At 42.6% G+C, this 15,828-nt stretch overlaps 1 protein-coding gene across 1 annotated transcript in view; it reads right to left on the minus strand.

Moving 5' to 3' along the window:
- npr3 (natriuretic peptide receptor 3) overlaps positions 1-11,144 on the minus strand; it is a 59,151-nt gene extending 48,007 nt beyond the window's left edge. The window contains exon 1 of the mRNA XM_047380340.1: positions 10,207-11,144. Within this exon, the coding sequence (XP_047236296.1) occupies positions 10,207-10,858 (652 nt within the window). The 5' untranslated portion in view covers positions 10,859-11,144. The remainder of the gene's footprint in view (positions 1-10,206) is intronic.
- Between the last annotated feature and the right edge of the window lie 4,684 nt (positions 11,145-15,828).

The raw sequence follows: 15,828 nt of genomic DNA on the forward strand, positions 1-15,828 counted from the left end.
TGGGCAGCCGTGGTTTTATGTTTTTTGGATACAATCCGGGTTAGCACCCAAACATCTCTTTCAGACAGCTTCCTCTTGCATCCACAGTTAATCTTGTTGGATGTGGTTTGTCCTTCTTGGTGGTATGCTGACATTACCCTGGATACCGTGGCTCTTGATACATCACAAAGACTTGCTGTCTTGGTCACAGATGCACCAGCAAGACGTGCACCAACAATTTGTCCTCTTTTGAACTCTGGTATGTCACCCATAATGTTGTGTGCATTTCAATATTTTGAGCAAAACTGTGCTCTTACCCTGCTAATTGAACCTTCACACTCTGCTCTTACTGGTGCAATGTACAATAAATGAAGACTGGTTACCAGGCTGGTCCAATTTAGCCATGAAACCTCCCACACTAAAATGACAGGTGTTTCACTTTCATTGTCCAACCCCTGTATATATACAGTATATATATATCACATATATACGCACACTCACCAGCCACTTTATTAGGTGCACCTGTCCAACTGCTTGTTAACGCAAATTTCTAATCAGTCAATCACATGACAGCAACTCAATGCATTAGGCATGTAGACATAATCAAGACGATCTGCAGCAGTTCAAACCGAGCATCAGAATGGGGAAGAAAGGTGATTTAAGTGACTTTGAACGTGGCATGATTGCCGGTGCTAGACGGGGGTTGTGGGGGTGGTGCTCATCTGTGGGGTTGTCCCCCTGTGGAGAGGGGATTCATGGTATTTGGGTTCGGGGGCATGTGTTTGATATCTGTGTCCTGGTTGGGGGTGGCGCAGTGGGGAAATTTATGTTGGGTTTCATGGGGGGTGGGGGGCTCATGGGGTTGAGATCGTAATTCATTGGGGGGTTGGGACTGTTTTCTTCTGGGATGACTCTCGTTGGTGTGCTCGTTTGGACCAGGTGGACCCCTCTTTTGTTTGTGGCCCGTTCAGGTGTCAACAGATACACAGATGTACTATATTGAGCTGCAGTTGCCACTTAATACACCTTGCATTCATTAGTACCGTGCACATTTTGGTAAAATTGCTGTTTTTACAATGAGGAAAAACCGTCAATTTCTGAGAAAAATAGTGATTTTCCTTTTATTGCAAAATGTGCAAGTTGAAATTATGAAGTATCCACTCAGTTCTATACATGACAATTTCGGAGATTTTAAAATGGTAAATTTTGTGTTTAAACTGGGCTTGTTTTCAGCCTAAAACTCAGCCAGCTGATATTTACATTTTGGGGAGGGGAAAAGCCTCAGCTCATTTCTGTAGCGGTTTTGTTTGGCTCCACGCTGGCTTTTGTTCTGCTTGTCGACCAATAACTAGCATGCTTCAAGAAACCTCGTGGCTACTTAACAGCTCCTATGAAAAATAATGTGTTTCTTAACAATGGACCCAGCTCAACGTGTTGCAAACGAACTGAATCGTGGCTGTTACAGCACTTCGCTGTGGGAGTACATGTTCAGCAGTACCACCGCCGCCGGACACTCTTCAGATTGTGAATCAGAAGGAGATGAAGTGGAAGATGATAGCGACTGCATTACTTTGGGGAACATTCCTAGTTGCAGCTGTTTTCAACCCAAGACGAGGATGAGGAAGAAAACTTTGGACTGCTCGGCTGAGGAGCTAGAACGTAAGATATCAGAAGCCATTGCTATCACAACATTCGAGGAAAACAGAGACAGAGAAATGGAGAAGATATGTAACTTTGACTGTAAATGCTATGGAAGAAGAAAGGAGAACTCTTCACTTGGGATACAGTCCTGTAGCCGCAAACTTTCTCTAGAGCTCATGTACAACATGTGGATGGATTCTTTAGCAGCAGAAAGGGAGTGGCAGGACATGAGAATAATCGGACATCTCGAAGCAAACTGGCATACGCTAGAAACTTCAGCAATGACCACAAGAAGACACCAAGGAAAGAAAACACCCCAGGACAACTTATTCCATCGAGGCATCGAAGTGTGCCGGAATACCTTTCAGTTTCTCATGCGGTGAGTTTGATAACTTTTTTAAAAACTTTATTTTATTATTATTATTATTATGATGCATCATATTGTAAATAAATCATGCACTGAAGCGGACAAATCCCATAAACCTGACCAGTCAAATATTAAAATCGACTTGAGTGGTGTTTGTGTTTGTGTTTTTAATCTAAGCTAGAGGTGGTTTTTTGTTCTTTCCCCTGCGCTGGGTGATCGGTGGTCACAACAACAGTTTTTTGACTAGCGTAGCTACACGAGGTTAGCGTCTACTCCATCCTATTCCCAATGTGAAAATCGACTTGAGTGGGGGAGGGGTTTTATTTCTAATCTACACTTGAGGTTGTGTGTTTTTTCTTTCCCCTGCGCTGGGTAATCAGTGGTCACGACAAGAGTTCATTTTGTCTAGCGTAGCTACACGAGGTTAGCAACCACTGTATCCCATTCACAATGTGAAAATAGACTTGAGTGTGTGTGTGTGTGTGTGGGGGGGGGGGGACATATAGACCAATTTTGGACAGGGCATACTGGAAAAAATATCTAATTTTTAATATACTTTTCTGGAAAATAACTACCCTTACCATTTCATCAACCATTTCCTTTCTGGTTCTTGCATGTAGGTCAAGAAACGTCAGTCAAAGTCAAACATGACAGAGTAATAAGGCCAGTTTGATCCCATAGAATCTTTTAGAAACACAATTTCTGAACAATCCAAGCCATTACCAGGTAGTTGATGTTTTCTCCAAGTCAGTAGTGTCTCTGATGCAGAAAAACTGATGCAGATTAGTCACACCCAACTTTTACCCTAGAGGAACACCAGAGATGCTTTGACTCCAGAGAATGTTTGCGTTCTGGAAAAGTGGATTATTAAATCACCAATTTCCCAGCTAAGCCAAAATGGGGAATCTGCCAGACCTGCTGTAGTAGCACATTTGACATGTTGCAGTCGCACTTTGCAGAAGAGGCCCTTGGAATATACAGATCTCAACACAAGATTCCAAATAACACCATTGTAAAACACTATTGCTGTCCTGGTTCCATTTCAAGAGTTAACACGCAGAGTAGGTTATGTCTGTGCTGCTTTAGTACCAAAAACTGCAATCAGTTTGACTTTCATCATCAAACCAATAGTCAGACTGAAATGGAACAAGGGCAGAAACACAAGCAGGTCAACGGAGAGAATCACAGGTATAGAAACGAGGAATAACGGGGAGGACGTTCCGAGGAGCCACAAAGTTCTGGGGTTTGACCGAGAGGTTGTCCCGAGAAGGCACTGAGATCCTACGATGACGAAGGAGGTCTGGAGGTTGCCGGTGTCAGATATGAACCCAAGGAGGCCAGCGACATTGAACAAGGTCTGAAAGCCGACGACAGCGTAGGAGGTCTGGAGACCCGCGAGACACTAAGTGAAACAGGGAGTCTGCAGCACAGGAAGTCTAGAGGTCAACCAGTGGTCTGGGGGAGCCCATGAAGAACCTTGCCTTGAGGTTGGCTAAGAAACTGAGCGAACCTATGAAGAACCTTGTCTGGAGGTCGACCTGGTAACTGGGAGAACCCATGGAGAACCTTACCAGGAGGTCATCTGGGAGGCGTGGAGAGTCAAGGGTAGAGCTCAGGAGACAGTAACCCATAGTGGAGCTCGGAACACTGGGACCTACAGAGGAGTTCAGGAGTCTGGTCCCGGGAGAGCCCTTGACAGAGCTCTGGAGAACAGATCGGAAGCTTGAAAAACCCTTGGCAGAATTCTGAAAAGCGCCATGGAAGCCAGGAGAACCCTTGACGGAGATCAGGAACATGAGGTGTGAATTCTGGGGGCGACTGGGTGGTCGTCCCGAGAAGGTACTGAGATCTGGACGCCGGCGATGATGAAGGAGATCTGGAGGTTGCTGACGGTGAAGGAGGTCTGGAGATTGCCAGTGGCAGATATAAGGCCAAGGAGACCGGCAACACTAAAAAAGGTCTGACAGCCAGCAACAGCGAAGGAGGTCTGGAGACCCTTGGCACACTAAGTGGCACAGAAAGTCTGAAGCCAGCGGCACAAGAAGTCTAGAGGTGAACCAGTGGTCTAGGGGAGCCCACATGAACCTTTTCTGAGGTTGGCTAGGGAACTGGGTAAACCCACGAAGAACCTTGTCTGGAGGTCGACCAGGGAACTGGGAAAACCCACAAAGAACGTTGTCTGGAGGTCGACCATGGAACTAGGAGAACCTACGGAGAACCTTACCAGGAGGCTGATTGAAAGGTGTAGAGAATCAAGGGTGGACCTCGGAAAACAGGGATCCATGGCAGACCTTGGAAGACAGGGAACCACAGTAGAACGTGGGAGACAGGGACCCACGACGGAGCTCAGAAGACCAGAACCTACGGATACTTGCCTCCTGAGATGAAGCGATTCTGAAATCACTTTCTCCTTCGTGAAAAATTACCTGATTACCTTCCAGCCTCCCAGATTATCCCTCGCAGCCCTGGTTTCCTCAGATGCTACCTGATTGTCCACTTTTCAGTGTTTTCCCACACCTCAGCCTTGAAACATCTCAGAGTTCAAGCCACTGCCACCCGACTGCTATTTCCACACCCAACTACTTACATCCAAAATGAGCAGAGCCTTCCTCGATCATGTCCACGGCTTGGGAGCTTATAAGACATACATTTGAATTAACTCGCATTACCTCTTACTTTTGATAATTTCGCTCCTCCTCACCTCAGATCCAACCTGCTATAAGAAACCAGGATAACTTAACTGAACTGAACTAAACTACTTGTTGATCATTGTTTCCTGTCTGGTCCTTGCATGTGGGTCAAGTAATGTGACTGAAGCCTGACAAAATTAACTAAATGACATTTTAGAAGAAAAAAACAAGATGAAAACCTGATAACTGTTTTTAACACTGTGCCATGGTGAATCAATATTAAATTGTAGAGTAGTGCAATGCAACAGAACAATTTAATATTTTATTAAAGAGCAAAATAATACAAAATATAAGGATTGCCTTTAAAGTTCAATAACACAGACAATATGTATATACAACAGTAAGTTGGGTCACCATTTTTGTAGGCATCTCTTGAAGACAGAGAAAAGATCGAAGTTGATTTGCACTACTTTATGATTGTACTTAAACATATTTGCACTCTCAAACAGTTCTGCACTGCTAGCAGTTTATTGTACATCCATAAATTGCTATTGAAAAACAAAAAACATTTTCCACTTCTTAACTTGTAATGTATAATGTCCCACTATACTCAAGGGAATTGTATGTTTCTTTATGACAGGTTTAAAGAAATAAAAATGAAAAATCACTAGTTAATAATGTTGATTTTTTTCTTTCAGTTTACATTAAACCAGATGCTATCTTAGAAACAAAATATTTAATTTGAAACTGTGTAATAATTATGAAAATTCTTCGATAAAAAAAGTATTTTTGTTCACAGAATAAACATGTGATTAACACATTCAATCTAACATTTCTTAAATAAATGGTAGGCTTACCTTTGGTACATCATATTTCAGATATGCTTGTTGATGTGTCCAAATTTTAACATGTACAGACATCTGAACCTCTATGTCTGAAACCTCTAGTACAAAGCTAAAAATACCCTTAAATCTTAGACCAGATACCCTGGTAGCAAACAGCTTAAATTCTGCTTGGATAAACTCCAGCCCCCCCTTTGACCCTGAACAGAAGGGTGCAGATACAGAAAATTAGTGAGAGTGTTTCATTACAAGATGTCAATCTCACAGTAAAGCAGCACAGTGTGCAACATCATTAACATGACGCAGTAGCACAAAGCGATGATGAATGCACAGATGATGTTTATTTAATAAGACATCATCTCAGCTAACCTCTGCTTGTGTGATAAGATCAAACAAACTGCTGCCAGCAGAAATCTAATCAGTGGGGGCAGACACACTCTGTCATGCTCTTTTATGTTTCCAAACTCAACGAAACTAGGAATCTGAATCTGCAACTAAGTTTTCATCCAAATTTGAAACACATTTGTCATAGTATCATATAATTAAAAGCAAGCATGTTTTTGATCATGTACTTAAACTGCCTGCTGACAACCAACTGCAACTGTTCTTTTTTTGTTACACAGCCAACAGGTAGCCAACACAGTGTCTGTGGGCAACAGGCTGCCCTCAGGAACCAATTAAATTACTCACAGGTCATGTTTTAAAAATAGCATCTGTCACCATGGAGCTCTGTAAGAAAGAAAAAAATTATTTGTGATTTATTTGAAGCAACAGCTTTTACAACCACAGTTTTAAAAAATTGAATATTGAAAAAAGTTCACTTTTCATTTCAAAAAGTAAAACTAATATTGAAATATTTAAGGTGGAGTTAGCGCATTAAGAGCCACTACACAAAGAGGGATTCTATGGGAGACAATGTGTTACTCATGTCAAGCAACTTACCTGGGCTAAGGAGAAAAAGAACTGGACTGTTGGTCAGTGGTCCAACGTCCTTGTTTTAGTGGAAAGTAGTTTGTAATTCATTTGGAAATCAAACTCCCAGAGTCCGGAAGAGGAGCGGAGAGGAACCGAACCCAAGTTGCTGAAGTGTAGTGTCCAGTGTGAAGTTTCCACAGTTAGTGATGATTTTGTGGTTTTTTGAAATCCACCGTCAACGCAGCTATCTGCCAGGATGTTTTAGAGCGATTCATGCTTCCTTCTGCTGACAAGCTTTATGGAAAAGCTGATTTCATTTTCCAGCAGGACCTGGCACTTGTCCACACTGCTAAAGGTACCAAAAGCATGTTCAGTGACAATGGTGTTACTGTGGTTGATTGTACAGCACACTGGCCTGACCTGAACCCCATATGCCCCTTTTCCATTAGTACCTAATCTACTCAGGTCAGGTCGGACTAGGTCAATTTAACACTGTTTGATTCATTTTCCATTACAACTGAGTATCATCTCAATGGGGGCGCGGTTGTTAATAGCAAGGTGGCCCCAAGGTCTGAAGTGATTTTTAGAGACGTAAACACGACAACAGCCTAGACTGCTGGTCCATTTATGGCTCTTGTCAGACTCAAAGTGAAAGAAGAAAACCAAAGAAGGCTCTGGGCAGTGAGACCTGAAGAATTGTGGATAAGTACAGGAGTGAGATGTCAGGCGAGTGGACCCAAAAATGTAGACAGGCAGGAAGCAGTGCAGCGTAATGAGTAAAAATCTTTAATTTAACAAACAAACAGGCTTGGCACAACAACTGGTGTGAACCGAGATAATGTTTCTGTGACGAGTAAACAGAACAGCAGTGTATATATGGAGCATTGTGCAGGTGAAACACGGAGAGTGATTACATGGTGCAGGTGGACCAAATGAAGCTGATTGCTGGCTGACAGAGGCAGGGAGTGAAAACGAAAAATGGCTGGAACAAAACAGAAATTCAAGGATCTAATCAAACCTAAGAAACATAACTGTAACAGAACATAAACCAGAAAGCACTATGAACTGAAAACAACCACAAGAAAACAAACATAAACTACAGCACCACCTCTAAAACTATAAACAGAAACAGGATCCAAAACACAACAACTTGGAAAACATAATCATAATAAGAGAAAAACCCCAAAACCAAACACCCCCAAATCATGAGAGGGATGCCATGCCATATAAAAAGGAAAGAAGGATATGAAATAGAGGATGTGTGAGAGCAAGCTAATGCTACATAATGGTACTTTGCTATAATAGTGGTGATATACACAATAAGCTCAGCATAAAATGATTAACAGTAAAATATTAGTTACTGAAATGCGACGCCGCGCCTTAACCAATCAATGATCGACAGTCTTCTGACATCGCATTTTCAGTTTGAGTTGGAAAGATTGGAGCCACAAGCAAGCAGGTACTAAAAATAGTAACGGTTTAACGTAACTGTTAGTAATGGAAAGGCCCAAAAAACGAGTCAAACTGCAGCGAACCGCTAGTAGAGACAAGTGCAAAAAGGGCAATAGAGAATCTATGGAGAATAGTCAAGAGGAAGATGAGAAACACCAGACCCAACAATGCAGATGACCTGAAGGCCGTAATGAAACCAACGTGGACTTACATTTCACCTCAGCAGAACCACAGTCATGTCATGTCATGTCACACTGACACAGTAAATCGTGCAAAAGAAGGCCTCACTAAGTATTAAATGCTTCACAGGTGATTAAGTACATCTTCGAGAGAAATCTATCATAGGAAAAACTGCTGTGTGTGACTTTAGACTGGAGTCTTATTATGACTGGCCAACATGCAGGTTTCACTGCAGCATATAAAGGTGACACAGTCAGTCAGTCATCTTCTATACTGCTTCTTCCATAGTGGGTCGTGGGGAAGCTGGTGCCTATCTCCAGCAGTCTATGGGCAGGAGGTGGGGTACACCCTGGATGAGTCACCAGTCCATCACAGGGTGGACAAACAACCATTCACACACACCTAAGGGCAATTTAGAGACCAATTAACCAAACCATCTTTTTGGACTGTGGGAGGAAGCCGGAGTACCCAGTGAGAACCCACACATGCACAGGGAGAACATGCAAACTCCATGCAGAAAGACCCCTGGGAATTGAACCCAGGACCTTCTTGCTGCAAGGCAACAGTGCTACCAACTGCATCAACGTGCAGCCCAGAGTAACACAGGTTTCCCTACAATTATTGACTTTGCCTTTTTAATGGATACACAAAAAGAACATATTCCCTGTCCACTTACAAAGAAAATATTTACATACAAAATATATTTATTCGACAAGTAGGTCTACATATTCCTCAGCATCCTCAAAGCAGCTCTCTGTTTCGAAAAGGTTAGTGATCCCTAGACAATTGCATGCTATGAGATACACATTCATGTTAATGTTAAAGGAGCCACAGGGGTTCTTAACAAGTCTAGGTTATTTAATAGTAAAATGTTTATGATCAAAGATTTTTGGGGTTTTGTGTTGCTTGACATTTAACAAGTATCACTAGCATCTGTGTCAGCCCAGCAATCACAACTGATCACCACATTTTTAGCCAATGTTTCATGAACTGTTGAACAACAGCAGGTGACTGTGGCTTAGTGGGAAGAGAAGTTGTCTTGCAATCTGAATGTTGTGTGTTCAATTCCAGCTTCCTCCTGCCACCTGTTGATGTACTGATTGCCTACTGATGCACTGGGGGGTTGTGTGTTAATGTGGCACTAGTGTTAAGTGCTTTGAGAGGTTGGTATCACTGGAAAGGCACTACATGAGTTCAGTACATTTATGCATCTTGCACATTAGGAATATTTAGAGATATGAATCACCTAACTACCACAGAACGTGCACACAGATAAACCCTCACCTCTTTTAAAAGAACGTAGCAGCATGCTTCGTGTTTGTAAAGTTGCATCTGAAAAAACTACAAGTCAACTGGAACACTGTCCTTGGACAAATGACACCAATTCCCAGGACAGCTGGAGCAAACCAAAAACCCACAATATCAGCAGAAACGTTTCATCCAAACTGTGAAACCTTATGCAGGGATGATTATTTGAGTATGTTTTGCAGCCAGAGAACCTGGGCACCTTGCAGTCTGTCAACCATGAACTCAGTATGCCTCTGTATTTTGTGGCCAAATGTGAGATCATATGTCCAATAGTTAAATCCTGGCTTAAACTCTCTCAGCATCAGGTTAGTGACCAAAAACACAGCAAAACTACCACAAGCAATAAACAAATATAAGTGTTAGAATGGCCCACTGAAAGTCCTGACTGAAACATTGGTGGGACATCAGGAGGGCTGTTTGTAGATAAATGTCTGCAACTCTCAGTGAACTGAAACCATTTTGAAAAGAAGAGTGGGTGAAATTACCTCCTCAACAGTGTGAGAGGCTGATAAAGTCAGACAGCACATTACTGAGAGCTACTTTGGCGGAAGATGATTCTACAGGCTGGTAAATCTTGGGAGGGGGGGTTGTTCATTTAATACACACTACTGTTGTACTTGGACTGCCTTTGTAATTATTTCATTTTTTAGAAACTTAAGTTTAATTTGGGTGTTTAGACCTTTTTTGGATTTTGAACTGCTTGCTATGTATGATGAACCCAGCAATCAGAATTTTTTTTAATGTAATGTCAATATTTGTATTAGATTATAAATAGTAACAGATATGAATTAATCTCAGCGTTTCGATATTGTAATAGTCATTTCTGAAATGGTCAGCTTATTTCAAAAACTATTTTCTAAACAGTTTGAATTAAGACTTAAAGCTGCTTTACCTTCAGTGCCCTGATTAGTCTTGAAGATGTCTTCAACTTTGAAAGGGACCCCTTCATGAATTATTTCAAATTCAACATTATAGTCGTCCATCAGATGGTAGACTCCCTCCAAAGTGAAGTAACAGTCCCGCTCCCTCATGTCGTCTTCTATGAGCAGCAGTGCGCTTTTCCAGGTGAAGTGCTCGAACATCGCGGTGAAGGTCTCTGCCATTTTAACGTAGGACGGGGCGACCCGAGTCAGGTGAGAGTACTCCGTCTCCTTGTTCTTGAAGGCGGTGGCCAGAGCACCTGCAGAAATCACCGGGATTTTCCAGTGGGATGCGAGCCTCACCACACCTGCCGCCTCGTACTCACGTACTGGGCCGAGGATAAGGTCCGGTTTCTGGCCACACGGCCTGTCTGCCAGCGTGAACACAGCGTGGTTGGCCGAGTCGGAGTTCTCAAAGTGAATGTTAAAGTGGAAGCCAGGATATTCTGCCCTCAGCCTGTCCTGTGCGTAACGGATCGCTGGTGCGACTCTTGCATGTGAAAACAGAAAAGAGTTGTTCTGTGGCAAAAACACCAAAACATCAATTTCCTCAGTGAGAGAATCAGTGAGAACTGGGTTGAAGATGACCGAAAAGAAAAGAAAAGGTTCAATGAAACGTGCCATGGCGCTACTTTGAAAGTTTTGCCTCAGATAAAAACCAATCAGCGCAGCAGATGTCTTCTCCAAACGCTTCTCACCTCAAGTTGGCTCCGCTCAGCAGCGCACTGAGCTGCAAGCAGACAGCCGTGGTTAAATGCTTCCAAACCTAGTGACCAGGTAAAATAAGATTTTTTCTCAGAAATGTTTTATTCTGCAGTCGAAGCGTCTCTCGACACTTGGTCCAGCCAGACGCGTGGATCCTTGCAGCTCCAGCCCAGACACACGCGCTGCCTGGCTCCAGCCTGGAGTTTTGAAGCATCCTTTCAGGATTATTCCTGCGTCATGAAGCGCTGCCCACCTCCATCTTAAAGCTACACTGCTGTGGAGCTCACAATGAGCCACTTCAGCACAGCCCAGTTCCCTGCATGGCTCTGTACAGCACACAGAATACTGAACTTTCCTCAAAGTAAGCGTGGGGTGGAACTTTTAAAGATGCATTCAGTTGGCATACATAACATATTAAATACATACACTAGATGCTACATATTATACAAAACATGTTAAGCTCATTCAGATAATTATAAAAGGGAAGAAATGTTATCAAAGATAAAAATATATTTTTAAATTCAGACACTCTGCAGTGAACTTACAATCAGTTTGTGATAAATAAAAATGTATATTTTTCACTTCCACTTAAGTATCTTTTGCCCTTTCTACTCACTGTTCCTCCTTGTGGCTGCAATTGGCTAAAACCAGGACCCTGCTTTTGAAAGAAGTATTTCCCTCTTTAAGGATTACTTCTCTCACTCAAGCGAGTCAGATCATTTTTAAATATTAGAAAACAAAATCTATCTCAGAGAACAGAGATTATAAAACCACATTTTAAAAGGATAATTTCATTAATTAAAGGGAAGTTCTTCATGAGAACTTCACTCTTATTTAAATCATGAATTAACTATGATCAATCACAATTTGTGGAGAGCTGAGTTCAATTTTAAAAGCCACACCCCCCCCCCCCTGATTTCTGCCTGATCTGGAAAAACAAACAATCACTTAAAGAAAACCTGTCTGGCAACAGGAAGAAGGCACAAACTAATGAAAAAACAACAGGTCATGCCCCGATCTATAGAAATTCAACACCCCAAGAGAAACAAGGTCATTGACATCCATTAGTGAACCATGGTGAGAACCGTTACCAGGAGTGGGTAGTCTACCAAAATTACTCCAAAAGCGCATCATTTCACCCAAGAGGTCACAAAACAACCAAAAAGAACAAAGAAAGGCCTATCTCACATTGCCCAAAAACATGAAGATTCCCAAGACCTTTGGGAAAATATGTGTAGCCTGATGAGACAAAGGTAGAACTTTCTGGAAGGTGTGTGTAAAACTAACATAGCCTTTTTAAAGACAAAAAAACATCATACCAACAGCATGGTGGTGGTAGTGTGGTGGTCTGGTACTGTTTTGCTGCATCATGACCTGGATGACTTGAAGGAGATTGTACAGCCATCAATTTGTGACTTTATGCTTGAACACATTAAAGTTTGACAAAAAAGCAAAAACAGGAAAGCTATGAGGGGACATATACTTTTTCCCAGAAGTGTGATTGAGAGTTCTGCTGTGATAAACTGTTAGCTAACAGATAACCTGTTAAATCTTACATGAAACTAATTGCTATTAATATGATTCTTTCAATAAACAAACCCACAGATAGTGATAATCCAAACAGGACAAGTCTCGGTGGGTCACACAGTTACACTGGAGTTTATTTTTACCCTCTGTGCTTATCAAAATATTTATTTAATGTAGCATCCTGCTGTTTTAGGACATTCCATTCTTTTCCTCTTTCTTCTCCTTTTAGATGAGAAAAAAACAAACTTACAAAGAATTACACATTGATTGTTCTTTAGAATGAAAGTTGTGGTAGTAAAAGATCAGTACCTTTTAAACTTTTAGACTAGAAATTGTTGTCTGCTCACAGAAAAGAACACAGGTTGCTGGAGCAGAATGTTTATGTTTCTTGTTATGTAGCTATTAATAATGTAAAACCAGAATGCTTTTCATTATTTAGAAAATATCTTATAAACAAATTAATCGTTTGAACTGCAGATTTCCAAATTACAGAGATGTAAGTTTCAGACTGATTGCTGCTGCTCTGGTAAAGTACAATAAATTCAGTAGTCACAGTGGTGGTCCTCAGATCTCCTCCCTGATTGTCTTGGGTCCTAGGCAGCAGGTCTGTGGCCCCTCATACCTGCTATTGAATATTCTTATGGTGAAACCTTATATACACAAGTACGCTCACACATACACCCACAGGTGTTTGGATTCGGGTGTTTACAGATATACTCTATAGTGAGCACTAAATACATCTGAATTCATACAATGTACTTTTCAGTAACATTGCTGTTGTTATTTATGCAAGTGTAGAATCAGTCTTCTGAGGGGTTATCTTGTATTTTCTTTTTTTTTATTCCTTTTCGTTTCCGTCTCCAGTGCAATTGAAATAGGGAACACTCAAATAACACATCCTAGATCTGAATGAATGAAATATTCTCATTGAATACTTTGTTCTGTACAAAGTTAAATGTGTTGACAACAAAATCACACAAAAATCATTAATGGAAATCAAATTTATTAACCAATGGAGGCCTGGATTTGGAGTCACACACAAAATTAAAGTGGAAAAACACATTACAGGCTGATCCAACTTTGATGTAATGTCCTTAAAACAAGTCAAAATGAGGCTCAGTATTGTGTGTGGCCTCCACGTGCCTGTATGACCTCCTTACAACGCCTGGACATGCTCCTGATGAGACTCCTGAGGGAACTCCTCCCAGACCTGGACTAAAGCATCCGCCAACTCCTGGACAGTCTGTGGAGCAATGTGACATTGGTGGATGGAGCGAGACATGATGTCCCAGATTTGCTCAATCAGATTCAGGTCTGGGGAACGGGCGGGCCGGTCCATAGCTTCAATGTCTTCATCTTGCAGGAACTGCTGACATACTCCAGCCACATGAGGTCTAGCATTGTCCTGCATTAGGAGGAACCCAGGACCAACCGCACCAGCATATGGTCTCACAAGGGGTCTGAGGATCTCATCTTGGTACCTAATGGCAGTCAGGCTACCTCTGGCGAGCACATGGAGGGCCGTATGGCCCTCCAAAGAAATGCCACCCCACACCATTACTGACCCACTGCCAAACCGGTCATGCTGAAGGATGTTGCAGGCAGCAGATCTCTCTCCATGGTGTCTTCAGACTCTGTCATGTCTGTCACATGTGCTCAGGGTGAACCTGCTTTCATCTCTGGCAAATGCCAAGCGTCCTGCACGGTGTTGGGCTGTGAGCACAAGCCCCATTTGTTGACGTCGGTCCCTCATACCATCCTCATGGAGTCGGTTTCTAACCGTTTGTGCAGACACATGCACATTTGTGGCCTGCTGGAGGTCATTTTGCAGGGCTCTGGCAGTGCTCCTCCTGTTCCTCCTTGCACAAAGGCGGAGGTAGCGGTCCTGCTGCTGGGTTGTTGCCCTCCTACGGCCTCCTCCACATCTCCTGGTGTACTGGCCTGTCTCCTGGTAGCGTTTCCAGATAGACACAGCAAACCTTCTTGCCACAGCTCGCATTGATGTGCCATCCTGGATGAGCTGCACTACCTGAGCCGCCTGTGTGGGTTGTAGAGTCCGTTTCATGTATTGGACCGCTTGTTTGCTGAATATTGGACCATTTGCACGTTGCTGGATGCCAATATGCCTTTCCAACGTCATCGGCCCTTTTGTATCGCAGGATAGTCTGTTCCTACAAATCCCAGCAGGCACCGCGGCCGATAGGACGGGGGTGTCGCAGCCCTGAGGCCACCATCAACTATATAACAGAGTATGAGACGGTCATTATCCTTCGTTGGCCAACGAGAAAACTAAGCATATTAAGCTTACAAGAATAAGAAGGCTTGTAAGTTTTCAACTTTACCGATCGAAGACCTAAGTTTAACATGTAACTAAAAAACCATGGAGTTTTCAAGGAGTCGCGATTTATCCTCCTTACTTTTGTACCAGTCGACTAGTGACGGTCCCAGTAAACTCTCGCCGCACAGAACTACAAGTCACCAAGTTCGAAATTTGTCAGACAATAGATACTCGCATTGAAGAGGTGTCCGCCACTATCAGAGGAGAACTCCTCACCCTCAAGACCTAGACTCAAAATGTAATTCATGTGCTGAGAACGCCCAACGACCAACATGGCGCATCCATCGCTGAACTAGAACGAGCGGCCACACAGTCAGCAGATGCCATAACCGCGCTACAGTCGGAGATAAAACGTCTACGCACAGAAACGAATCAGCTAACAGAAAAATACATGGATCTTGAAGGAAGGTCCAGACAACAAAATATACAGATTGCAATGTTAAGAGAAGAGGCAGAGAAAGGCGTAGAATTGAACGGATTCGTCTCGCATTTCCTGAAAGACATACTGACTCTGGATGACTTACAGCTAGTGGACCGCGCTCATAGAGCTCTATGAAGGCGCCCAGACGACACAGGACCTCCTCGGGCGATGGTGGTGAGACTCCATTATTACCGCCACGTAACAATGATCCTCCGGAAGGCCAAGCCGGGAGTTCGTTATGGAATGTTATATCCTGCAAAGTTCAGAGTAACTTTCGGAGGAACAGAAACCATGTTCACAGACGCGAAAGAAGCCCGGAGGTTCGCAGGTTGCAGGTTCTTCTTAGTATAGGCAAGACAGTAAGCATTTTATTTGAAGGGGTGGGCTGGGACTTATATATGATGTATAATCATTTCTTTCACACTTATGAGGACCTCTATATTCTTTTTCATTCTAATCTGAATTATGCAGGTTAATACAACACAAACAAAGAAGGGTGGACAGGTTACATTGGTCACATGGAATGTCAAAGGTTTGAATAACCCTGTTAAGAGGGGTAAGATATTAGCACACTTAAAGAAGTTGTCCAGTGATGTAATTTTC

Source organism: Girardinichthys multiradiatus, chromosome 12 (genome assembly GCF_021462225.1).
Source record: "Girardinichthys multiradiatus isolate DD_20200921_A chromosome 12, DD_fGirMul_XY1, whole genome shotgun sequence".
NCBI lineage: Eukaryota > Metazoa > Chordata > Actinopteri > Cyprinodontiformes > Goodeidae > Girardinichthys > Girardinichthys multiradiatus.